Genomic DNA, 26,413 nt, shown 5'->3' with positions numbered 1-26,413 from the left:
TGGAGGGGGGAAGAGGACAGGATGGGGAAATGCGCAGGAAGGAATGCCAGAAGCCGAGCCTCAGGCCAGGGAGCCCCTTTCTCCTCTCTTCTCCTCTTACTTTCTATTCTGGCCCAGGCCCACATCCTAGAGCAGGGCTGGGACTCCTCAGTGGGCAGGAAAGGGCTTGGCCTGGGAATCCCTCCTCCACACCTACTGTGTGCAGGGGATTCTGCAGAGCACTGGGCTCACATTAGGTCTCCTCATCCGGGTCCCCTTCTGGAGGATGAGAAAACAGGCCTGAGTCTCAGGCTTTGAATGTACACCTGCCTGAGCTCACAAGGGCTGTCCCCAGGAGCTGAGAAGGGCATGGATTGGACCTGGTCCCTACCCTCTCTCCTAGTCTCATGACTTTCCACCCTTTTAAAATAACATTTATAACCGCCTCTTTAGTCTCCTGAAGTGGATTCACAGGTAATATCACCAGCCTACACATAGAATTTTTAAAAAATCGGGTCGCCTGGGGCCATGGTCACAGGGCCAAATGCAGCGGGACTCCCGGTCTCTGCTGCGAGGGACGCGGTTTTCCCAAGCAGGGCACGATTCTTGGTCTCTTTCCAAACAGAGCAGGACCGGATACCTTCAGCTACGGCGCAGCTGCGTTCCTGGCAATTCCACGTTTGTTCACACTGGGCACAAAGTCCGACGTGTCCATACAAGACACGCAGTGAAGCCCTGCCTGGGAGAACTGTAAGGGGCCTCTTCCCTCCCGGAACGTCGGAATGCCGCAGGCGCAGGCGTCGGGAAGGCCCACGTCTCAGGATTGCCACATCCCAGTCCCCAACCTCCACATGACCGGATTCCGGATCCCCGTCCTTCAGATAACCAGACACCACCCTGCAAAACTCGACACCCTCCGAAATGCCTCCAGGGGAGGGCCACTCCGCCGACAGTTGATCCCAGTTAATGACCTTATTGAACTGGCTTTATAAAAATAACCTTTAAGTCACTTTATTACATTTCACTTAAGTCGTGACGGGGCCTTAAATCCTGCGGTCCTCCGGCCCCTCCCTTGTTCCTCGGCACCTGCCCTCCGCAGTCCGGCAGGGGAGGGCGCTGAGGCCGACCTGGGCCCTCCCTTCCTCGTACCTGGTCCGCGCGGTCCTCCCCGCACTTCCTGGAAGGAAGAAAGGAAGGACGGAGGGAGGGGTTAGCGCCCCGTTTTACAGCTGAGAAGAGGAGGGCCAGCCAGCTCCCAATCGCGGCTGCGCAGGGGGGACCTGGCTTCCCGCCCTCTTGTCTGTCCCGACCCCGGACCCGCTGGCTTTACCAGCTCTCGCCCACAGAGCTCCTGATGCCAGAGTTTTAATTAGGTGTTCTGTCAACAGTACATGAACTCCACTGGCATCACTGCACTTAGAAATTAATAATAATAATAACTCACAGAGTACAGTAATGCTCTTTGCTGTTCTAAAACTCATAAGTTTAAGGCATAAAGATTTATATATATATATATTAATCGATTGATGCAACAAACATGTATTGAACATCTACCTCGTGCCAAGGTTAGTGCTGGGTCCCCGGGCTGCATCATAGAAAAGGCAATTCTACGTACGGAAGATTTTTACAATCAGCCTATTTAACCCTCGCGACGACCTGTCATTTGCCCCATTCTATAGATCGGGACGACCGAAGCGCAACGACGGGAGGCGATTTGCTCCTGACAGTCATGCCGCCGAGAAGGGCGGCTCGTGGGACGTGACGCAGGCGGTCGTGCAGCTCTCGCCCGCGGAGCCGCAAAGTGAGCGCCTACTGCGTGCAGCCGCAGTCACAGGTATCCTTCTGTAATTCTTACCCACAAATAAGCAGCTGGCCTGACACTGTATAGAGTGAAGTTTCATACAACGGGGTAAGGTGGTCGACCTAAGGTTCACGAACCATACGGGGGAAAAGGACTTTTATCCCCCGTAAACCGGGGATGTGGCGAAAGCAGGTGCGAGCCCGATACGGAAGCGACCGACGTCACCCCTCCCCTAAGGCCACAGGAATAACAGCTCACTCATAAAAAAGAAAAACCCTCCAAAATTGCTTGCCAACTTCCGCCAGCCCGTCTACTTTTTCAGTATTAAAGGGGGGAAGGACGGGCAGATCACACTCCCAGGCATCCCGCAAAGTAGGCGGGTCACCTTAGGGGCAACCTTTACCCGCTCAAAAATTCGTCTCACATTAGCAGTGAGGATTCGGGCGTCACCCCGAATCGTTATTTTCCTTACTCATAAGTTTAAGGCATAAAGATTTACACGTGTTACTCGCTGGGTAGTGAATTCCATTCTCATTTTCCCTACGGTGAGTATCAGAGTGGACCGTTGAACTAAGAATCCAGTTCCTTTGTGGTTTGTCTTACTCATTTAGTTAGTTGTTTATGTCGCTTTCCATTTTATTTGGTGTCTAGAAAGAACCCGCAACGGTAGTTGCGCCGACCGCCGTATGCAGATAAGGAGCTGGCATCGCAAAGGCTCACGGGATCTCCCCGCCCCTTCCGGTTTTTGCCTGGTTTGAGCTGTCGCGAGAGTTCGTGCGCCGCACGCCGGAAGCAGCTAGTTGCTCCGTAGCGGCCGAAGGGGCGGGCTCGAGGGCCGAGGGAGCCTAAGCTTTTTGCGGCTCGCTCGGCAGTGCAAGATGGCGGACATCTCCCTGGACGAGCTCATCCGGAAGCGCGGGGCTGCGACGAAGGGGCGGTGAGCGGCCTTTTCTCCCTCCGGTGCTCAGGGCCGGTAGCCTAGCGGGGCTCGGGGCAGGGGAGGGAGCGGCCCGGGAGCGACGCGGAGCGCCGTCTGCGCCCGCCCCCTGCCGCAGCCGCGCTCCTCATTGGCCCGGCCCCGCCGCCGCCGCGGGCCCAGCCGCTCGGCCGTCGGCACTGGTTGGGAGCGCCGTCGCTCCGGGGAGGCCGGCGGGGCCGCTGCCGGCGGCGGCGGCGAGGCCGGGGCGCCCCATTCGTGGGAGCGGCCCTGGGGGTGGGGGTGGGCGTCCCGTGGGGGGAGGGGTCCTCCCTTGGGAAGACTGGCCCTCGGGTCCCGGTGCTCCCCGATCTCCGCGCGGCCTTAGAGTTCGGACGAGTGAAGTTTACGGGGAAGTGACTTGCTCAGACTCTGCGTGTTACCGCCGAAGCTGAGACCCAGACCTTAACTCCCAAATCCTAGGTGCGCTTCCCCGCTCTGCCGCCTCTATTAACACTTGTCTCCGTTGCGCGGCGTTTCAAGTTCTCTAAGCGCTTTCGTGTAACTACTGTCCCATTTGCTCTTTTCGCCGCCGTATCGGCCAGGTATTGATATTTTCCCCATTTTGCAGACGGAGAGCTTGAGGCCGGGAGAAGTAGAGTGAGTGACTTGCCCGAGGCCACGGAGAGCTGAGAGTCGGGGCTGAGTACCCTCTAGTTGGCCTCAGGCTTGGGCAAAAAAAAAACAGGTGGGACTGGAGGTTAGAGCTTCGTGATGGTTGTAGCTCCGAGTTGTCGGAGAAGACTGTTCTGGATCTGGGAAGATGATTTGCGGTGATGTGCCCCAAATTTCCTCTGGACCCTTAAATATTGTTAGTCATTTCCAGCCTTTATGAGGTCCGGTTCACCTGTATGAAGAAGTGGGAAGGCGGCCAGTAGTTCTCCAGCACACGTTGCATTAGTTCAAGTGTCTTTGTAAACAGGCTGTAAAGATGTTAGATGCTGTTTCTCAGACGTCATTCACTTAGATAGTTTACTAATACCTCCCGTGTGCGGGTGGCTCGAAAATAGATCTTTCTGTTGCTAACTGAAATGTATTCCCCCACCCCCACCCCCCTACACGCATATCCACTGCACCTGCCGCCACCACGTAATTCACCAGCCAGCACTTCACCTGGGTTCGTTCATAACAGGGGCACAGAAAGCATTAATTTACTCAGTCTGTGCTGTGTGAGTAGTTCTGCTCTGTGAGTAGTTCTCTCCTAGGTCTTCCCTCTAATAACTGGTGTGGAGTTGGTGCTGAGTCCTCTGGCCCCTTGGAAGTCTGTCTGGGTTTCCTAGGTCTGCTGGACAGTGGCTGAATGAACCAGGTTCCCAGGACATGCTCTTTCCGCAGTCACTCCCCTCGGTCCCTGACTGCAGTCGGGCTGTTACTGTCTGTTGGGTCTGTACTTTCTTGGCGCTGATGTGTGCAGAGTCTCGTGTTGGGCGTTGGGTGGGATCCACGGGATGAACGGGAACTGTGCAACGAGGCAGACGCGGTGCCCTGGTGGGCCTGTTGTTGGGTTCTGTGCCTCCCTGGCAAGATGACTTTTGAGCTGGGCCGTTTCCTCATTTGTAGTAAATGGTTCCTGGCAGGTGGTTGTGAGGAGATTAAGTATGAAAATATAAAAATGTGTAAAGTTTGTACCAGGTAGTAAGTGTTCAGCAAATGAGGGCAGTTATCATGGTTCTTTCTTTTGAAGGAGTAGAAACCCAAACCCCTCCCCGATGGGGGGCAATAGGTAAGCATTGGAGCCTTAGAGTCAACCTGTGAAGTTTTGATTCCCTTCTCTCACTTTCCACGTGATCTTTTTTCTTTTTTTTAAAGATTTCATTTATTTGAGAGAGAGAGCATGAGAGAGGGGCGGGTCAGAGGGAGAGGCAGATTCTCTGCTAAACAGGGAGCCTGACTTGGGGCTTGATCCCAGGACCCTGAGATCATGACCTGAGCTGAAGGCAGACACTTAACTGACTGAGCCCCCCAGGTGCCCCTCCACATGATCTTATGCAAGTTACTTAACCATTCCATACCTCTCTCATTTATAAAATGTAGATAATATTTATTTCGTTAGGTGATTGTTAGGACTAAGTGAATTCATATATGTAAAGTACTTTAAAAGTATCTGATGGTTCTAAGTGTCCAGTAGATGTTAGCTCTCATCATCATCATTGAAGGCTTTTAAATAAAGAAGTAACATTCCAATTTTGTGTGAGAATATATGTGAGAATATTGCCTTACTGTTACATGAAGACTGGATTGGGGGAATGTGCAACAGACTCTACATACTAGTTTGGTCTGCATGCTGGGTTTGGGTTAAACCTGGTGGAAACGTCATTTTTATTTTTACTTGCAAAGACAGTGAAGACTACATCCAGGGCATCCCTGTCAAGAACTGAAAGGTCTAAGCTAATTTCCTACAGTAAGCACATTCTGTCTTACATGCTTCCTGGAAGAACTCTGCCCTTCCTGGGAACGAGGGAATGGCACTGCATGGAGGTCCCAGGAGGAACTTTGTGCTTGGTCATTTGAGTAGAACCAGTGATGATCTCCAAAAACTTTCTTCCTCTTAGTCAAAATAGCAGAAGAAACTGTGGAAGTGTAAATAACCTGTTTGCCCACAGGTCATGGAATGTGCTTGTTCTTCAGAGCAGCCGTTGGGTTTTGTGTTCATCACACCATGTAAGTCCAGAAAGGGGTCGTTGTCATTATTATTACCTGGGCCCCAGTTAGTCATCAAAAGATTTCGATGATTAATGTGAAAATACAGAAAGGGAGAGTTTTGAGTGATACTTCACTCAACTAGGGTGAGGCGCTCTCCTCCATGCCCAGGACAGCACGGGGCACCACCTGAAGTGCGGGCCTGTTCTCGTCGGTTTTTTCCTGAAGCTGTGATCGTACTGCTGGTCAGGTTTGCAAAGTCACCCACTGTGGTTTGATTTGTTGAGCTCTCAGAAGATCGCTGTCTGTCCACTGCCACCTCCTAGTTAGAGAAGGTTCATCTAAGGTGGCAGGCAGCCTTCGTGGGAAGGTCGGACCATGAGTGTGGTGGGTTTGAGCAGCTCTGGGCCAACTGCCCTGTCTGGGGAGTCCTTGGAGCCGTGGGGAAGGGGGTTGGTCAACTTTACAGTTCAGGGCAGGGCTCTGGTCCTGGTACTCATTGCTTGTTTCCTTGTTGAAGTAAGATAAAGGAAATGTACACCTAAAACACAGGGGAGGAAAATTAGTTGTTAGGGAACCTGGAGGGGAAGAAATGGGATTTAAAACATCTGCACAAGACTCTTGGCGGGTAAGGGGACGTGTTTCTGAAGCACCTAATTCAGGGTTGACTCTCTGTAACAGAACTAATCTGTGTTTTCTCCTTGTAAAGGTGACCTCAGTACACGTAACTCTAACCCAAAGACCCCATGGATTAAAATCCACTTTATAATAGTAATCCGGGGCCCCCCTCAAAGGCCTGAATCCTTCAGACTAGACATCTGTCCAGAGCCAGCTGTGGTCGGGGTCTGGCGGAGAGCGTGAGGTTCCAGTGGGGGCCCTGGCTCTCTCACCCACAGTGCTCTTCCCAGGACCCCGTGGAGCACCTAGCGGGGCCCTGGAAGCAGGGCAGGGGTGCATTGTGTCCGTGTGGCCGGGTGGGGCAGTGCAGAGCCTTGTTCCACGCCTCCCCCGCCCCTCTCCCCAGCGTTGAGGCCCAATGTGCAGAATGTGTTTCGGGAACATCAGAGAGTGTGCAGTGGGAGGTGAGGCTGCGGGCAGAAGCTGGGGCCAGACCAGAGGCTCTGCCGAGGGCTTGGGCTTTGTTAGGGAGCCCTCATCAGTTCTTGGAACAGGAGGGTAACACCACGAACTCTCTGTTTTGGAGACCCACTCCTAGCAGGAGTGTTTATTTGAAAAATTCCTGATGACTAATGCCTGCCTTGTCCCCGGCGCTGCTGCCTGCTGGGATGAACAGCCGTCTCTTCATGCGGGAGGAGGAGCAGTGATGATGAAAAGCCTGAGCACTGAGGCTGCTAGAGCTGTTCATGAAAGGGGTTGAAGGAGCTGGCGTAACCTGGGAAGTAGCTTCCTCGCGCTCCTGCCTCCCCGGCCACGTCCCCTCCCGCCCCCAGATGGACCTGTTCTCACCCTCCGTGTGGCTGTGAGCGTGAGCTGTTCCTCAGCCTGGGGACAGCACACCCCCTCTTTAACTCTTCAAGCTGGTCATTATTTTTGACCCATGCGCTCTAACTGGGTACCGGCAAGTCCAGGGCAGCCTTCAGCAGGGCCTCCTCACCTGTCACATGTGCTTGACAGCCTCATTCTCACGGGTGGGAGGGTGAAAGGAGGAGTTCCGGGGGAGGGGGCCCTGTAGGGTCCCTGGCACTTAGCGGGTGCTCAGGAGCGGAGAGCTCTCCGAGCCTTTTTTCCATCCGCCTGATGCAGGGCTGCCCCGCAGGGTTGCCCCAGGCGGGGAGATGCAGGGTGTGCCCCTGAGAGGCGGCTCGTCCTGCCCGAGGTACAGGTTTGCAAACAGCCTCGTGATTCAGCACGGTGAGCGCCTCTGCGGTACTTGTGTCCAAGGTTCCACTGCCCCAGGGAGGGCGCCTCGGACTGTGGAAGTGCTGAGGGAGCTGAGGGAACGCTCTTGAGGGCAGGAGGCGCCCACCGGAGCTTCGAGAGCCAGGAGGCTGCAAGCTGTGGGCCGTGGGGTGTTGTTCCCAGGGCCTGGGGCACACTCGGCTCTCCCCAGCCCTCTCAGCCCTACGGGCGTCTGGTTGTATGCAGGGTCCCCAGAGGCTTTGGGCCTCCCCCTCCTGGAACAGGAGTGCTCCTACCATGCTCTTTGTGGTGACTTGATTTCCCAGCCCAAGGCCTCTGGCTTCAGAGAGGCCCCGTGCGTGGTAAGTGAATAGTTTTATCTGGAGTGCTTTCCACTAACTCTGGTTTCGTCCGGATCTGGACGGTAAATGTTGATCAAAATCCTTTTCCTGGGGCGCCTGGTGGCTCAGTCATTAAGCGTCTGCCTTCAGCTCAGGTCATGATCCCTGCATCCTAGGGATAGAGCCCCATCGCATTGGGCTCCCTGCTCAGCGGGAAGCCTGCTTCTCCCTCCCCCACGCCCCTGCTTGTGTTCCCTCTCTCGCTGTGTGTCTCTCTCTGTCAAATGGTGAAATCTAAAAAAAAAAAAAAAAATCCTTTTCCGCATTTTACCAGTAGGCCTTCAGTAGTAGGTCCTGGGCTGAACTGATAGCCTGTTGCATTTCTTTGATGGGCATCATCAACAGATGTAGGGAGCTGAAAGCACTTAAAAAAACAAATCAGTGGGGTTAGCTCACCTGCTACTTGGCCCTGGGGGTTGGGCTTTATTAAGAAGTTTGTGTGCCCTTCATAAATTCCAGGGGCCCCTCAAGTAGCGGTGGATTTCAGCGCCACTACAGAGCAAAGCCCCACTATTGTCAAGATCTTGCAGACCATGAACCCGAGGTGGGCCGCTCCAGGGGCAGGTGGGTGCTGTCTGCCACGTGCACCTGTTGCCGTCTCCTAATTGTGCTTACTGAACTCCCTAAACACCCCATTCCTTTTGGCCTTGCCTTTTTTTTTTTTTTTTTTTTTTAAACCCACTCCTTTACAGGAGAAAATAGGACAGGGACCAACAAGTAGGGCACCCCACCCCCACCCCCACCTTAAACTTAACTGACCAATTCTGTAAATGACCCTTTCCCTCTCTCTTCCACCCAGTTCTTGTGTAGACCCATTGGAAAGTAATTAAATCCTAAAGTAATTTGCCATTTTTCAAAGAAAATTGGTACGTGCATCACTGCCTTAGGCAGTCCTCTAGCATACTGGGGACAGCAGGTGTTTCCACTGGTCAAAGGATAACAAGATGAAGGTCCAGATTTGCCTTTACTGATACCTTGGCTGTGCTCCTGCTGTTAGCACAGGAGCTGGTGGATAGTCTCCCTCCAATCAGTTGGGGAAGGGTGAGGCAGTAGGAGCGCCCGCTGACTTGCCCAGTGTGCAGGAGGCCTCTAGGGAGGCCTGGACACAGATGTGGGAAACCGTATAGGAACTTGATTGTTCGGTAGAGTTTTGCCTTCTAACACCAGGTCAGAGATTCTGAACACTGCCGTCATCCAGGATCGCGTGTGGAGTCAAAAATGCAGATGCCCAGGCCTTCGCCCAGATTTTAGATTTAGTAGCTGTGGGGTGGGGTCTGGACAGCTGTGTTTTTAAGCGGTTCCACAGGAGTTTCTAATGCTCAGTCAGGGTTCAACACCACTTACAAAGCACTGGGCCCATTCTGCCTCTTCCCAGTCCAATGGGGAAGAGAAAACAAGCAGATGTAGTTACAGGCACAAAGGAGGGTTGTCCTGGAAGAATCAGTGAGGGAGGGTTTCCCCAAGAGGAGATGTTGCCTTGGGAGCCAGAGTCCCCAGGCAGGGCACCTGCTGCGAGAGGCCGGGGTAGAGCGGTCTCGTGGTATGGTGGGCAGGTGGAGCGAGGGAGCAGCCTCCGGACACCAGGAAGGACTTCCAGGATTGTACTTGGAATGGTCTTCGCTTTCCTCACAAGCCACTGAAGGGCCAACAGAGGAACCCCACAAGCAAATGGGGCCTGTTTAATGGAGTTTAGTTCATTTCCAATCTTAACAGTTTCTGAATTTGACATTCTTGGTGGTGGTGAGTGTGATAAATACATACTTGGTTTTATCCCTGGTTCCTGGCACACTGTTCCTAAAACTCGTGGGAGTTTCCTGAGTTACATAGGAGCATCTTATGTTCTAATGAGGTGGTGCCTGATGGGCCCCTGGATAGCTTCAGGATGGGGGTGGTTGCCAGAAAGACCTTGGCATGATTAGTTGGAACTTGGAGCCCTACCCCACTCCCTAACCCCCAACCTCCAGGGAGGGGAGAGGGGCTGGAGATTGAGTCAGTCATCAGTGGCCAGTGATTCAGTCAACCTTGCTTACATAATGGGACCTCCATAAAACCCCCCTATACAATGGAATTTGGGGGAGCTTCTGGGTTGGTGAACACAGCTACGTGCTGGGAGGGTGGTGCACCCAGAGAGGATATGGAAACTCCACACCCCTTCCCCTGTACCTTATGCCTCTCTTCCATTTGACTGTTTCTGAATTGTATCCTTTATAATAAACTGATACTAGTAAGTAAACTGTTTTTGCTGTGTTTTGTGAGCCATTCTAGCAAATTCATTCTCGAACTTGAGGAGGGGGTGTGGGTCCCCTCAATTTTAGCTAGTCTGTCAGAAGTGTGGGAAGCCCAGGACTTGGGACTGGCGTCTGAAGTGAGGGGAGTCTCTTGTGCTGACTCTGGGTAGGTAGTGTCAGATTGAATTGTAGGACACCCAGGTGGTGTCCACAGAGTTCAAGAACAGTTGATGTGAGGGAAATACCCACACGTTTGGTGTTTGGAAACAACTCAGTGAGTTTTTCTTTCCTACCAAGTCCTTGTGTCTTTGGTCTGTTAGCGGGCTAGCTTCCGCTCCCAGCCCAGGGGGGCATCTGCCGGCACCGGAGGCCTGGGCTGCCAGGGGCACGCTGGGCACTTTCGTTAATCATTTCTTCTCCAGGCCTGTTTGGCCCACCTCACAGAGTGCTGGGGGGTGACTGAGAGCACGGCTGTGGAAGAACTTTGGAAACTGAAGTTGCTCTTCAGATGTGTGGGATTAGGATATTTGGGGGATATGCTTTTTTTTTGACTAGCATCATTTGTAGGTTATTGTCCCTAATGGTGTCTCAGAACACCCGGTCTAGGGAGCAAAACAGTCTTACCTAAGTGACAGAAACCACCAGGCCCTTCTTCCTAATTTTCTTTGCAAGGCAAAGTTAAAAGCCATAAACTAGGAAAGAAGTTTCAGGTTTAATTGTTTCCTCAGACAGCGAGCAGATTTCTGGTTTCTCCAGGAACTCCCCCGTTCCCAGTATTACGACGGCTCTACTTCCATGGGCTACTATTGATAACCCAGATCCGCTTAATATTGCCGTTTTTACTTGCAGTCTCAACGCCAGACCAGGAGTCGGAGGTGTTCGATCTCGTGTCGGGATCCAGCAGAGCCTCCTCAGCCAGCCAGCCCGCACTGCCACCTTCCAGCAGAGATTTGATGCCCGGCAGAAGATTGGCCTCTCGGATGCCCGGCTCAAGCTGGGAGTCAAGGATGCCCGGGAAAAGCTTTTGCAAAAAGATGCTCGGTTCCGGATCAAAGGGAAAGTGCAGGATGCCAGAGAGATGCTGAACTCGCGCAAGCAGCAGAGCACGGCGCCCCCGAAGCCCCGCCAGGTGGCCGATGCCCGCGAGAAGATCAGCTTGAAGCGGAATTCCCCAGCCACCTTCCTGAGCCCACCCATCGGGACAGTGACCCCTGCCCTGAAGCTCACCAAAACCATCCAGGTAGGTGTGACTCTTGCCATATATTCCTGGGGAGCCAGGAACAACTGTGGATTCAGGCAGGGAGTGGGGGCCCAGAGTGTTGGGGCAAAATGACAGTTCTCCCAAGTGTTTGTACAGTAACTGTATGAGGGAGGCAAGGTTTTAATCTAGTTTTATGGAGAAGAAAGGGGGCTCCAGAAAAAGTGACTTTCTCCAGTAGCTAGCGATGCAGGGAAGAGAGGGGAAAAGACAAGATACTCGTGGGGCGTGTGCTGTGTGGCAGGCACTTCACACATAGGACCTAATGTATCTCTCACCGCAACTCTGGGACCATTACCCCAGTTTTAGAAAAGACTCTGGGTCTCAGGGCTCTGAATTACTGTGCCCAGAGTTAACACAGTCGTCCGTGGGAGGCCCAGGGCAGGAGTCTAGTCAGACCCGGCCCCTCATCCAGGGCCCTGGCCGCTTGCACAGCCGCCGAAGGGGATGCAGACAGCATTCAGTGGTCACGGCGACTTCGGGAACAGGAACAGCAGCGGCGGCGAACACTTACTGAGCCAGGTTCGCTGAGCAGGATGCTGAGGCTTCCTGTCACTCCTGCTTTGGGCACGAGGCACTCTGGAGGTTACCACAGGCCACAGCTGAGGGCCACCATATTTCAGGTTCAGTGATTCCTTTCTCGTGGAGAACACGTGTGGACCCCCGGAGATGAAGCACGATCTCTGTGTGTTTCTAGGTCCCCCAGCAGAAGGTCATGGCACCGCTGCACACCCATCCTGCTGGAATGAGGATCAACGTTGTCAATAACCACCCGGCCAAACAGGTGAGAGAGAACGTGAGCATGTGGGCGTGAGTGTGCGTACGGTGTGTACGTGTACACGGGCGTGTGCTTTGAGGAGCTCCGCTGGGTGGATTAACGAGGCCTGGCCCAAGGTTCCCAGTGTGAGGAATTGGAGGGATTACATTTGGGTTTTTGCAGTTTATGAGTTTTATTTACTTTTATTTACTTTTTTTTTTTAAAAATTTTTATTATTTGTCAGAGAGCATGAGCAGGGGGTGTGGCAGAGGGAGAAGCAGGCTCCTCAGTGAGCAAGGAGCCTGATGTGGGACTCGATCCCAGGACCCTGGGATCATGACCTGAGCCCAAGGCAGACGCTTAACTGACTGCACCACCCAGGCGTCTACTTACTTTTATTTTTATTTTTTCAAAGATTTATTTTAGAGAGTGCGTGCGAACGGGGGAAGGGGCAGAGGGAGAGTGAGAACCCAAGCAGATTCCCTGCCAGAGCCCACAACCTTGAGATCATGACCTGAGCCGAAACCAAGAGTCGGACGCTCAACCAACTGAGCCACCCAGGAGCCCCTGCAGTTTATGAGTTTAAAAAATAAAAATAAACTTACAGTGGGGGGTTGGGTATGCAAGGGGCAGAGAGACAAATTGAAAGTCTTCTATTTTTTGTTATTAAAGTAGTGTGTGCTTGGGGCGCCTGGGTGGCTCAGATGGTTAAGCGTCTGCCTTCGGCTCAGGTCATGATCCCAGGGTCCTGGGATCGAGCCCCACATCGGGCTCCTGGCTAAGCGGGGAGCCTGCTTCTCCCTCTCCCTCTGCCTCTCCCCCTGCTCATGCTCTCTCTCTATCTCTGTGTCTCAAATGAATAAATAAAATCTTTAAAAATAAATAAATAAATAAAAATAAAGTAGTGTGTGCTTAATATAGAACACTTGCAAAATAGAGAAAGAATAAGAAGGAAAAAAGAGTTCTTGTGCTCCTGCTCTCCAAAGCCAACTGCTGTTGAAATTCTGCCCTGGCTCCTTCCTGGTTTTTTGTGTTTTTAAGTGTCATTATTATTGAGTTAATGCCTAGTCGTAGTTGTGTGTGTATTATTATATTATTATCCAGTTTTGTGTCCTTCTGTTTTCACTTTATAACTTAAGCACTTCTGTGATTCACATTTACTCTAAACATTTTTAATAACTGCATAATCCATTGAGTTGATGTTCCAGTTTATTTAAGCCATTTTCCTCTAATTTTCACTGTTAGAAATCCTTCTGTGAACATCTTCGTGGCTAAAGCTCTTTCTGGGGTTTGGATTTATTTCTGTAGGCCAGACTGCCAAGGATGAACTTTCTAAACCAAGATTATAAACACATGTTTTAAGGTGTTTCTAGGTGTTGCCTGCTTGTGGAAGGGTAGTTCTCGTGTACGTGGAGGTTGCAGCACTTGTGTTGGGCCCTTGTGGGTGGAGAGCCGGCCTGTGAGGATTTGACTCCCAGGCCGGTCTCCCCCGGTCCTCCCCTGCCCCCCACCCGCGTCTCCCTCCAGCTACTGGCTCCGTGTGTCTTGCTCTTCTTGCTCCAAATGTCCTCTGAGGGCCTGCAGGCCACGTTAGCTTTTTTTCCTTTCTTTTCAGAATTTATATGATTTGGAAGATGATGATGACTCTGTAGCTCCCATTCCTAGTAAACAGATGAAATTTGCGGCCTCGGGTGGCTTTCTCCACCACGTGGTAAGACATTTTATGTTTTCCTTCCACTCACCACGTGTATCTGGTCCGGTGGGTGGGCGAGGTGGTGGAGAGTACGGCCTTTCAATTCAGAAATCTTCTTCATGTGGGTCATAAGAATTTCAGAACTGCTAATGCAACCCCGGGCTTACACATGCTGAGACCAGGGGGTCCAGTGCTGTGCTCGAGGCCCCACAGCTAGTAAGGTGCAGGGCTGCAGCTTCCGCTTGCCGTTTGAGACCCTGCAGCGGAAATGTGAGCTCCCAGAGGAGGGAATCGCCTTTTCTTGCCTTTGTGGCAGGACGTTCTGCATGTCCCCTCCCTCCATGGTCAGCAGCTCCGGCCCGTTCTTGACACCAGATCCCCTCGGTTGGTGTGTTAGCAGGAATAAGCTGCACCTTCCGTGCGCACCCCACCGGGCGCGGCCTGCATGCCGGGCAAGCTTGCTAGACTAGACTAGGCTGCTGGGCAGATCCCACTCAGAGAAGGAACGAGAGCAGTATCTGGGACCGTCAGGGTGGCCAGCAGCAGCGGGTATAGCCCGTGACAGGGAGGGCAGCCAGGGGGCACCGAGCCAAGTGCCTTTGTTTGGCCTTCAGAGGCCCAAAGACTCTGTTTTTGTCACCGCATTGAGTGAATGGCCCAGTTTCCTGGTTACCGCTGAAGTTCTTAAAGCTGAATGGTTTGGAAGGGGCTGGGCCTTTGCTCTGGTTGAACTGCTAAGGTCTGCTACCAGGGGAGCGGTCAGCTGGCTCAGTTCCTGGCTCACTCTACTTGAAAGAATGCGGTATTTGTGTTAACTAATTTAAGACTCCCCTACTCTCCTACCCAGTAAGGTGGGTGCTGTTATCAGTCCTATTTTACAGGTGAGGGATCAGCCCAGAGAGGTTAAAATATGTTCAGTATCACCCAGCTTATAAGTAGCGGATCTGAGAGTCACGTTTACACAGTCTGGCTCCCAGGCGGCGTGTACCATACTGTACTGGCCGTCAGTAATCAAAAAGCAGTGTAAGAAATGTGGGGCCCAGGAAGACATTTCATTTGCTTCGGAGAAGCTGGTGCACCAACCCTGCCCCACGCTCTGCCCCCTGGCGGCTGCAGCCCTCCCCTCTTCCTGAGTCACTACCTGTGGGCACGGTCTTCAGTCAGCAAGGTCACCTGCCGTTCTGCCTCATACGTGTTTTTCTTCAGATACATTCATACCAAGGAGTTTCCTTGTTTATATTTCCAAAGGACCCCAGCCCCGGTTGGGGGAGGCAGGGGAGGGAGGGAACGGTTTCTGCTGGCTTGCACGGCGACTCTGCCAACATGTCCCTCGCGGTCTGGGAGCCAGGCAGGCCAGGGCTACGCATGGTGCCTCCGTGTGGCGGAAACGGGAACCAAGAAGCTGGGAGTCTAGACCTTCTGAAGGGTGGGTTCCTCTGCCAGGCCAGCTCAGAGCTGATGATCAGCCCATTGTGATAGAAACATATCTGGGAATGAGCTTGACTCTAAGCTTTTGGCCTTCTGCTTAGCCCCAAATCGTAGGTTTTCAAAAAAACTTCAGTGGTCTGGGTAGGCCTGTGGCTCCAGGTCAGGCCTGCGTGGAAGTTTCTCCTCAGGGGTTTCCCGCACTGGAGCGTGGCTTCTGTGAGCACGTGGGCAGACTGCGTTTCTCCCCTCCAGCCCCTTCCTTGGGGGAAGTCACAGGCAGCCTTTTTGGCTCCAGATCTCTAATGGAGTTGGGGAGCTGGGAGGCCTTGGGGGTGGGGGTTGTCGTCCCCATAGGGCTTCTCTCTTGCCTTCTTCTCTAGCTTCTCAGATTCCTGTCTGCCTCTTTGTTTAGGCCGGACTGAGCAGTTCCAAGTTCTCCATGTCTAAGGCCCTCCCTCTCACCAAAGTGGTTCAGAATGATGCATACACAGCTCCTGCCCTCCCCTCCTCTGTTCGAACAAAAGCCTTGACCAGCATGTCTCGGACACTAGTGAACAAGGAGGAGCCCCCGAAAGAGCTCCCACCTGCTGAGGTGAGGTGAAGGTGAAGGAGGGGAAGCGACTGCACCCCTCCTTGTTGAGAGTCAGCCTGTGCTGGGTGGGCTGTGTGTTGTGTGTACGCTGTTGAGTCCTCACAGCACCTCCGTGAGGTGGGCGTTGCCACCTCCATTTTACAAATGAGCAAACCAAGCCTCAGCGACAAGCTTGCGGGCGAGTAGAAGAAACGGAGTGCAGACTGAGCAACTCTGGTGATAGAGCAGAGGTCTGCCCCGAGGAGAGCTGCTGGGACCACTGAGGAAAGAGCATTTGATTTACTGGGCAAGTCGGGAAGGCTTTCAGGAGAAGGTGTCACCTGAGCTGGGTGGGTCTTGACCTGTGATTGGCATTCCATGCAGAGGCTCAGAGGCCTGCGAGTGTCGGCGTACCTCGGAGGTGGCGAGAGAGTTTCAGGCCCTGAGCATTGTGGTGGGGCATGGCTGTGACAGGCTCCCTAGGGGGCTTTCCTCTGGGCCTTCCTGGTCACTCGCATGCTGCTGCTGAGCGCACAGCTGTTGTCTGATTCTGGGAACTGTCTTGTCTGGCAGCCTGTCCTCAGCCCTTTGGAAGGCACCAAGATGACCGTGAACAATCTGCACCCTCGAGTCACTGAGGAGGACATTGTGGTGAGTACTGTGTCCTGCCAGGATTCTAGCTCTCAAACCACATCTGTGTCGAGGGGCCCCAAGACTACCCCCAGGTACACTAATTCCCTGAGGCTCACGGGACTCCTCAGAGAGTCCTGTCGGGGCTAAGATTTATTACAGGATATAGAGCAAAATCCGCAAAGAGAAGGGCTCGTGGGGCAGAAGCCGGGGGAATACAGGTGCAAATTTCTGGATTCCTCCCCAAGTGGAGTCACGCAGAATGCACTTTATTCCCCCAGCAACGAGCTGTGATACGTGAAAGCGGGGAACTCGGTACAGACTCAGTGCCCAGGGCCTTTACTAGGAACTAGTCGTGTAGGCTCCCTCTGCCCCTGCATACCAGCGTTCCAGACTCCTAGGGGGAAAGCAGGTATTCACCATAAACCATGTTATTTGCATAGATTAGGCTCAGTGAGCCACTTTTATCAACTAGGGTGGTGGGAGCCCTCCCCAATTCCAGGTTGCCCGACACCAGTCAAGATCCGGCCTTGGAAGCAGGTCTTTTCAAAAGATAGCAGTTGGGCTGGCTGTGCTAACTCTGTTCTTCACAGTGACTAAACCAGGGCCAGGGCATTGTGCTGGATGGGTCTTGAATGGGATCCTCTAGTCCCATGGTTCACTACTCAGTGGTTCCTATTTTCCTGTGAGTCTTTGGAACTTCTGCCTCCTCTAGGGGTTTTCATGATGATTCCAGGGTAAAAGGAATGAGATAGATCAGTGTTATTTGGTGGTTGGCCCCCCTGGATTGCTCTGGTCTGTCCTGTCCCGCCCTTAGTCATGGGCAAAACCTAAACCTGGTAAGGACAGAGCCAGATGCAGCCAGGACTTCTCTTCCACCTTATTTTCATTTAGGCACCAAAAAAGCCACTATTAATTTAAAAATCCAGGTGCCCTTTTAACTCTGAACTGTCAGATCATAGAAGGAATGCACCTGGACTCCAGCGTCTCTTTGCAGCTGAGTTTCAAGTTCTGTAACAGCCCATAAAGGCCACCACGTTTGACAGTGGTTTTGAGTGTGAAACACGAGTGCTGTGTGATAGCTCTGAGAAGTAAGCAGGCTCCCCAGCGCATGGCGCACACGATGGGCGTTGCAGCCTATTTTGTCTGATACTTGACAAGTTAATAGAGAATTAAAACAGATTTCTTTTCCTGATTATAAAAGTAGTAGTAGCTACAGTTTATTGGGCACTTAGTATGTGGCAGGTACTTTGTAGGCAGGATCTTTGAAAATACAGAGTAGTGGGAACGGCCCCCCTGTGGTGATCACCATGAGCTTGAACGCCGGCAGTAGCCACCCTCCCTTTCCCCACGTGGGTGATGTTGAGAGAACAGCAGTACAGTTGGGATCACGCTTGGTATTCAGTTCCGTATCTTGGTTTTGGTATTTAACAGTTTCCACTTTATCATGAAAAACATTTCAGTGACCTCTGCAGAAACCTCTTCTGTCCTCATGAGAGCCTTGTGAAGGGAGTCGCAGGTGAGGACATGGCGTGGGTGCTGGCCGGCCTCCGTGGTCCGTCTCCACATTGTCTTCCTTCTCTGGCCTCCCCTCCTGCCCTGTGAAAGGAGGTGGGGGCGCCGGGGGACATGATGATGGTGGTAACACACGCCTACAGAGCATTGCCCTAAAAAATGCCCCCAGTCGAGCTTTCAGCGACCCTAGGAGGAAGGCGAGACCATTCCTTTTCTTTTTTTCCAGAAGAGAAGACTCATTGTCAGAGAAGTTAAAGAACTTGCCAGATTCCCTGGTGACATATTTACCACTGCCTTTGATGAGCCTACACGTTCCTTTTCATGACCGGGCCCTCAGAGAAATTCTGTAACTGTTATCCTTGTTGAGAAAGTGGGTGCAGAAGCAGGAAGTCTTTGGGGGTGCCTTGCTGAAGGACACACGGACTCCAGGGCTTATAAGCACAGACCCATTTCTTGCTGCCAGCTTGGCTCGTCCCCTCATCTGGTCCCACATCGAGAGGCCTGTGGATGTCCCAGGGACACCACCTAAAACGGCACCTCCCAAAATCCTGGGCGCTGGGCATATTCAGCTGGAGTGCAGCCGCCAGTCTACCCAGAGCCCTCTGGAGTGTGTGAATGGCAGGCAGGCAGGATAACAGCCCCAAATTCTTCTACAACCCCAACCCCTCCTGTTGTTTGCAGGAGCTTTTCTGTGTGTGTGGAGCCCTCAAAAGGGCTCGGCTGGTCCATCCTGGGGTAGCAGAGGTGGTCTTTGTGAAGAAGGACGATGCCATTACTGCATATAAGAAGTATAACAACAGGTGTTTGGACGGTAAGTCAGGGAGAAAGCCACCTCCCCTTCCTGCTGCTCACTCTCGGGCGGCAGGCCTTCAGAGCGAGCCTTCCTCTGAGACGGGTGGGAGGACTCCTGGCACATTCAGCCCTCTGGATGGAAGGTTTCCCGTGCGCCAAGGACAGACGGGCATGTGCGGTCCCCTGAGCTGCCTGTTGTGCAGGGCCCTGGGTTTTCACCCAGCTGTGGGACTTCAGTCTAGTGAGCAGAGAAACATCGTTTCTCCATGGATGGTTCTCTTAAGAGGTCTTGCCGGGGAAACCAAAAGTACTAGCTGCCTCCTTCCAGATGGTGGTCTGATTACTGCTAGGACACAGATTCCTCAAAGGCCTGAAGCCTTGTCTAACGGTTCGCACCTGGGTGAGCGCTGCTCCTAGGGAGCAGGCCGCTGCTTTTACTGAGCTCACAGTCACATTCTTCATCTCAGGATGGCCTGTGGAGAGAAACTCTGTCTGCCAGGCCCCTTTGTCCACTGATTAGTTCTTTCCGTGTTTACTGAGCGCCCTTGTGGACCAGGGACCTGTGCTAGAGATGCCGACGCTGGTGTAACAGTCCGTGGAGTTTCGATTTGCATTTCCCTGTTGAATGATGTTGAGTGTCTTTTCTTGTGTGTATTCATGAACCATTTGTATATCTTGGAGAAATGTCTGTTCGGACTATTTGCCTACTTCTTAATTGAGTTTAAAAGAATTCTTTAAAAAGAATTCTTTATATATTAATTCGTCTCTTACCAGATAACTGATTTGCCAACTTTTTCTCCCATTTTGTAGGTTGTCTTTCCCTCTTCTTTTTGATCTATGCATTTATAGCTATGTATTTTTCTCTAAGCAGTGCTTTAGCTGCATCCCATAAATTTTGGTATGTTGTGTCTTTATTTTCATTCATCTCAAAGTATTTTCTGAATTCCCTTGTGATTTCTTCTTTGACCCATTGGTTATTTAAGATTGTTTTTAATTTCCATGTATTTTTGAATTTGCCAAGTTTCCTTCTGTTCCATGAGTGTTTAAGGAGAATATGTATTTTGCTGCTGGTAGATGTCTGTTAGGTCTAGTTAGTTCATAATGTTATTTGAATCTTCTGTTCCCTTGTCAATCTTCTGCCTCGTTCTATCCATTACTGAAAGCAAAGTATTGAAATCATCAACTATGATTGTTTACTTCTTTCAGTTCTATTAGTCTTGCTTTGTGTATTTGAGGGGGTGATGTTAGTTGTATATATGTTTGTAGATGTTAGTTGTATATATGTTTATAATTGCTCTCTCCTGGTGGAGTGACCCTTTGATCATTGCAAAATGACCTCCTTTGTCTTGGGGCGCCTGGGTAGCTCAGTTTAGCATCCGACTCTTGGTTTCGGCTCAGCTCATGATCTCGGGTCATGGGATCAAGCTCGTTGAGTTCCAGGCTCTGTATGGAGTCTGCTTATGATTCTTTCTCCCTCTCCCTCCCGCCCCTCTCTACTCACTTGCGTGAATATTTTCTAATGTGACATTTTAGGTCCTTTAAAGATTTTTTTTCACTATATATATAATTTTTTTTTTTTAAGATTTTATTTATTTGAGAGAATGTAAGAGATAGAGCACAAGAGGGGGGAGGGTCAGAGGGAGAAGCAGACTCCCTGCTGAGCAGGGAGCCCGACGCAGGACTCGATCCCAGGACCCTGGGATCATGACCTGAACCGAAGGCAGTCACTTAACTGACTGAGCCACCCAGGCGCCCCATTTTTCACTCTATTTTTTGAGTTGCTACCTTAATGGCTGCTCAAGGGTTTACAGTACCAGAATCTATTTCAGATAAATATTAAATTAATTCCAGTGAGGTATTAGAAATGTGACCCCTATATGGCTCTGTTCCCTCTTCCCCCCTCTCGTGTGCTGGGATTGCTCTACTCCTCTCAGTGTGGAGAGCCGCGTCGCGGTCAGTACCTGGAGCAGCTACTCCTTCATAGACCAAGTGGAAGCCTGTGTGTGCACTTGTGAATTCTTCTTTCACTTAATTGTGTTGCATAAACATTTTCCTTTACCTCACAAACGAGTTTAGACGGAGTCGCACTGAGTTCAGGTTCTCCCTTCCTTCTGCTCTCCTCTCCTGCTTAAAGTGAGAAGTGAGGTCTGTTTCCACTTTGGCGCCGTCCTTGCTGAGGTTTCGTGCACCTCATGCCCTGGGATTCCCAGAGCCTGGCAGCCCCGTCGCCCGTCGTGAGCCAGAGCTGCCAGCGGTGGGGGCTTCGACCCCTTGGTGATAGAGGTGGAGCCCCTGTCCTTTTGTCCTGAGCCGAAGTCTCATCGCAGAACCTTTTTTTCCTTGGTTTTTCAGGGCAACCCATGAAGTGCAACCTTCACATGAACGGGAACGTCATCACCTCAGACCAGCCCATCCTGCTGTAAGTTCCAGAGGCAGCGGTGCTGGGGGCCGGGTGGAGCTTCTCTCCTTGTTTACTCTGTGGGGTTCTCGTCATTCTGCGGAGTAACGTGCCTGCGTCAGCACTTCCTCTGGCATTTCCTCCGTGCTGACGCCGGGTGGGCCGTCCCGGGTGGGCCGCCGCGGTGCTGAGTGGTGTACAGTGACCTGTCATTTCCGCAGGGCATTGACCCCACGGGGGCTCGTGTTTAGACCTCGTTCTCAGCTTTATAATTCAGAAATGCCTGAGAAGAGAGTGGAGAGCAGACCAGTTGTGTCTTTGTTCCACTGTGGGCTCCATCCAAGTGAATGGAAAATGCTACCTCCTTGTCCCAGACTCTGGTGGAGACAGGCCCCGCTGCCGGCCCTTGTTTTATGACATGCAGCACATACATGCCTGGCCCAGACTGAGGCTTTTTTTGGAGCCTGAGATGCATGAAATGTAGATTGGCAGGACGTCCTTTTATAGAAGAGGAGGCAAAACCTCAGGAAGATATTAGACTTGCCAAGGTGGGTGGGGCAGGCAGACTTTGAAATTTAGAAAGACCAGAATTTGAACCTCAGATAATGAATTGTGTGATTTGGACGAGTGTTTTAAGCTGCACTCCAGGAATAAGTTGTATTCTGGGAAATGTGGGTTTTACGACCTAGTAAGTTTGGGCTAAACAGAGTGAAGCCGATTTCTTGAGTTCAAGCCTTCTCTAACTACGTAATAAGCTGATGTGTATGTGATCGTCTCTGAAGGGCATGCAGCATTTCCTAAAGTTAAAACCCCAGATCACAACAGGCTGCATTTAGATTTTGTCAACTGCAAATTAAAAAATGATGGATTTGCTATAAAATGTCATGAGATCAGGAGGTACAAAAAGCATTATGTTCAGCACCTAGCTCTCATAACAGACTTAGTAAATGATGGGTTCCCTTCCCATCTGAGGGAAAACTGACAAGGATTTTGACTCTTCTCTGCTCCCCACAGACGGCTGAGTGACAGCCCCTCAGTGAAGAAGGAGACTGAGCTGCCTCGCAGGGTGAATTCTACCGCCTCATCTAACCCTCCTGCCGAAGTGGACCCTGACACCATCCTGAAAGCGCTCTTCAAGTCTTCAGGGGCGTCTGTGACTACACAGCCCACAGAATTCAAAATCAAACTTTGAGCTGGAGGGGTGGGGGGTGAGGCAGCCAGAAGCAGGGGCAGAGGAGGGTGGCTCTGTTTCCTAAAGCAAAGCTTGTGACCAATGGGCCGTCGGACTGGAGGCCCCTGAGCGTGGGAAGGGTCGCCGGGGGTAGAGCGCTTCCTCACTGGACGGGACCCACCTTTCTGTGTTGTGTTCTACCCTGTGCTCTTCTGTACGTTAACATTTCCTGTAGTCTGTTTCTTCTCCCTCCACCTCATCACCACGGTAGGCTTGTGTTGCTCAGTGTCTCTCCCCCTCATCTCAGCCCCAAACTGATTTCTTGTCTGAAAATGGTACCCTAAGTTCTCTGGATGGCTTTCTTGTGGCCCCGTGGAATGCAGGGCAGGGGCCTCTGTGAAGGACACCTTTTTCTCCAGGAGGCGAGGAGTTGCCTCCCCTTTCTCTTTTTTAAACTTTCAAATGAAGTGGGGAGTGGGAGCCCCTGCCCTCCTAGTTCCGGGAAGCCAGGTCAGCTCGAGAGCTGCGCCACTCACCTGCCTGGTCATTGCAGGTGGCCCGGGCGGGGATCAGGCCACAGCCCTCTTGTCCTTGCGTCACGATTGGCTCTAGACAGTGTGGTCTGGAGAGGGCCATGTGGCAAGGGCAGGTGAAGCTGCCACTCTGCTGGGAAGAGCATCCCCAGTCCTTGCTGCGCTGTCTTCTGGCAGCTCACGGTCCGTTCTTGAGTTCACGTCTCCCTGTCCTTGCATCCTGCCGTGTGCCCCACCCCAGCTCTCAGCCTTCTGGGTCTCATTGCCGGGAGAAGTGTGCATCATCAGCCCTCCCAGTTCTCACCTGGCACAGCGCTTGTCACACCTGGTTTGGGTGCAAATGCCAGCTCTCTGCTAGTTGGATTTTTTTTTTTTTAAAGGTCTGCCTCTTGTTCTGTGACACTGAGGGTCTGGGGATTATTTGAATGGGAGATACTGGCTTGCTCCTGGCTCTTCCTTTCTGGCCTCAGATGCCTACAGGACAGTAGGGATGCTGAGAGAGGCACAGATCCACCTGCCACCAAGGGGCACTGTTCCCAGCGTTGTGACTGACCCATCCTTCCATGACCAGAGGGGTCCTTTCCTGCCTTGGCAGTAAAGGGCGCAGGGAGTGCTGGGTGGTAGGCAGGGTGTGGAGAGAGCAGAGCAGCCCTTCCAGGTGAGTTGGTGCAGAACTGTAGCCCCCAGGGGCAGCCCGTGACTGAATACCAGGACAGCATGGCGTCACTGGCCTCCTCAGTCTGCTGCTGCTTTGTTGGGACTGCAGAGGGAATCCAGGTGGCAGACCCGGAGCGAGTTGGGCAGCAGGGCTCGGGGAGCTCTTCAGAATCAGTAGCAAGTGAGCACTGTGAAAGGCACGAGTCTAGGAAGTAGAGGGGACCTGAGACACTAAGAGCCTTTTGTGGCCTGCTTGCGACCAGCCCAGTGAAGAAAAATCTGGAAACTCATGTTTCCAGAGTTCGGTCTGTAAGCAGGAAGGACCCAGGCTTTGAGCACAGTTCAGTCCTCCAGCTCTAAGACTGCTCAGGCCTTGGAAGTCAGTGGGGGGTACCTGATGGCGCTCCGCCTTCTCGTTCTTCAAAGAATGCTGCTTTTGTTCCCTTGTTCCCTTTTCCCCCTTGGAACGGGTGCAAACGCAGCTGGAAGACATTCCTCCTACACTTGCCCCTTCCTGATCCATGAGAACACCTACAAGGCAGTAGGACCTGGTTTCTCAGGTACTGGGGACAGTTGGATCACTGCTTGGACTCTGCTTCAAGTAGGGATGGTAAATATCCTGCCTGCATGGCTTTACCCTCCTCTCTCCCCTCCTCCCCCCTCCCCCTCCTCCCCCCCAAGTCCTGTGCCAGGCTGCTCTGGCTATCACAGAGTTCATGAGCCTAGCTGCAGCCTCCTGGACCCTGTCCTCTGGATAGCCATATGGTACATTACAGGGTGGAGCCTATTTGCCTCCCCTGCTCTACAGGGTGTCATCATGGGAAATGGAAGAGAAGGTGGTGGGCCAGTCCTTGCGTCCCTCTCCAACTCCCACCCCTCCGCATTCCTCATGTGTATCTCTTGTTCAAAAGGAGAGGAAGAGACATTAAGGGATGGAGGAGACTATATGTTACTTACCCATTTCTGAATAAATATTTGTTATTCCTACCTTTGAGCTGTTCTTTCTTAAAGGATTCTAAATGACCTTGTGGGACTTGGCACTAGAAAACAGGAATTTGCTTTCCTACTCACCAGCTATGATCTTGGGGCAGTTCCTCACAGGACTTGCTGAACCCCCATCTCCATAGCAGAGGATGTGAGCATCAATGTCTGTGAAGTACCTGGCACAGTAACTCCGTATGTCCTGGGCCTAAAGTGCCTCACTAGGTATTAGCACGATCAGCTCCAGCATAGAATTAGGTCTGTTCATAGGGAATAGGAGAGCCTGAATTTTGCCTTGAAGACGTCAAATTTCAAGGTGAAATTTCTCTCTCAGATCAGTTATGCATTAGAAAAAAATTAATTTGCTGATGGTTTTTGTGTGGTTTACCATCTTTGCACATGGTCATATTGTGCAACTCACCACCATCCATCCCCATAACCCTTCATCTTGTAGAACTGAAATGCTATTTCCATTCAACAGTGACGCTCCATCTTCCCCTCCTCCAGACCCTGGCAACCATTTTTACACTTTCTAAGATTTTGATTACTCATACAAGTAGATTGGTACAGTATTTATCTGTCTTTGACTGGCTTATTTCATTCAGCATCATGTCCTCAAGCTTCTTCCATGTAGCCTATATCAGAATTTTCTTCTTTAAAGTTGAATACTACTTTGTATGTGTGTGTATACCACATTTTGCTTATTCATCTGTGGACAATTGGATTGTTTCCATGTTTTAGCTATTGTGAATAATGCTGATGTGAACACAGGTGTACAGATCTCTCTCTAAGACCCTGCTTTCAGGGGCACCTGGGTGGCTCAGTCGGTTAAGCGTCCGACTCTTGATTTCAGCTGAGGTCGTGCTCTCAGGGTTTTGAGATCAAGCCCCAAGTCAAGCTCCACGCAGAGCATGGAGCCTGTTTAAGATTCTCTCTGCGCCCCCCCCCCACCTCTACCTCTACCTCTCTCTCTCTCTCAAAAAGAAAAAAGACCATGCTTTCAATTTTTGGGGGTCCATACCCAGAAGTGGAATTGCTAAATCCTATGGTAATTCTGTTAGTAATTTGAGGAATTGCTATTCCAGTTTCCACAGCGGCTGTACCATTTTTATATTTTCATATTGGTTTATTAAGGTATAAGTGGAACAGCTCCTCTTCTGGGAAGGTAGAATGGAAGTACTTAATCCCTATCTTTCCACTAAATGGAACTCTGGAGATTTTATATAAAACAAACATAAGCCTGGAAGGTGGAGAGAAGGCAGACTGGCTGGGGACCTTGGGACCCTGGGACCCAAGGAATTACTGGCACTGAGCTCCCTGAGTTTTCTTTTTGCTTCACATCTCAAACTGGATGCTGAAAAGGCAGACAAAACCCCAAATAAGGGCCGGAGAAAGAAGAGCTTAGCAAGACTACAGCCAAACCACAGAGGAAACTACCCTGACTTCAACATAAGCCAAGTTGGGAGATTAGGCTGTATTGGGGGCACCCCAAAATTCCTGTTGGGGTGGTATCCGAGAAGGCCAAGCAGGGAGCTGGAACTTTAAATTGGTGTCAGTGGAGACTATAGGAGGAGAAATGAGGCCCCTTGGCCCCTTCCAAGCAGGGTGTTCTAAGAAGTGTAATGGGATGATGGAACTCACCCCCACAAGGCAGTAACTAGGAGGCACTCCCACCCTGGGTGTCAGCAGACATCAAGCAAGGACCCTGAACTCCAACCACACCTGGCAGTAATTAAGTGGTGCCTTTCCAGCCCCATCAGAGGAGGTGTGCTGTAACAGAAAATCTAAATAAGACGCAGTCTTTTTTTTTTTTTTAAGATTTTATTTATTCACCTGACAGGGAACACAAGCAGGGGGAGTGGGAGAGGGAGAGGCAGGCTTCCTGCAGAGCAGGGAGTGCAACGCGGGGCCGGATCCCAGGACCCTGGGGTCATGACCCAAGCCGAAGGCAGACGCCTAACGACTGAGCCGCCCAGGCGCCCCAAGATGCAGTCTTTATAACAACCCAAAATGTCCATGTTTTGGTCAAAAATAAGACTGAAAAGACCAGGAAAATAGAAAAGGGGGTGGGGAGACAACACTGAGATGAGAGATGTTAGAATTATCTGGCAAGGATTTAAAAGCAGTCATCATAAAAGTGTCAA

At 51.6% G+C, this 26,413-nt stretch overlaps 1 protein-coding gene and 1 non-coding gene across 2 annotated transcripts; one reads left to right on the top strand and one right to left on the bottom strand.

Moving 5' to 3' along the window:
- Positions 1 to 2,120: 2,120 nt before the first annotated feature.
- Positions 2,121 to 2,269, bottom strand: LOC116640140. Its single transcript, XR_004300972.1, has one exon. It is a non-coding gene; the product is annotated as a U12 minor spliceosomal RNA (small nuclear RNA).
- Positions 2,270 to 2,564: 295 nt separating this feature from the next.
- On the top strand, positions 2,565 to 24,275 carry POLDIP3 (DNA polymerase delta interacting protein 3). Its single transcript, XM_032416667.1, has 9 exons — positions 2,565 to 2,717; positions 10,735 to 11,125; positions 11,841 to 11,927; positions 13,516 to 13,611; positions 15,434 to 15,613; positions 16,166 to 16,243; positions 18,419 to 18,548; positions 20,882 to 20,948; positions 21,942 to 24,275. The coding sequence occupies exons 1-9, from the start codon at positions 2,659 to 2,661 to the stop codon at positions 22,117 to 22,119; spliced, it is 1,266 nt and encodes a 421-aa protein (XP_032272558.1). The 5' UTR covers positions 2,565 to 2,658; the 3' UTR covers positions 22,120 to 24,275.
- Positions 24,276 to 26,413: the final 2,138 nt, after the last annotated feature.

Source organism: Phoca vitulina, unplaced genomic scaffold, assembly GCF_004348235.1.
Source record: "Phoca vitulina isolate PV1807 unplaced genomic scaffold, GSC_HSeal_1.0 scaffold19, whole genome shotgun sequence".
Taxonomy (NCBI): Eukaryota; Metazoa; Chordata; class Mammalia; order Carnivora; family Phocidae; genus Phoca; species Phoca vitulina.
Note: the sequence above shows the minus strand (reverse complement) of the source record. Positions and strands in the feature narration are given on the sequence as shown.

Coding starts and splice junctions, on each gene's coding strand:
- POLDIP3 (XM_032416667.1), top strand. CDS start 2,659: ATGGCGGACATCTCCCTGGACGAGCTCATCCGGAAGCGCGGGGCTGCG. Junction 11,126..11,840: donor AGCTCACCAAAACCATCCAG/GTAGGTGTGACT, acceptor GTGTGTTTCTAG/GTCCCCCAGCAGAAGGTCAT. Junction 11,928..13,515: donor ATAACCACCCGGCCAAACAG/GTGAGAGAGAAC, acceptor CTTTCTTTTCAG/AATTTATATGATTTGGAAGA.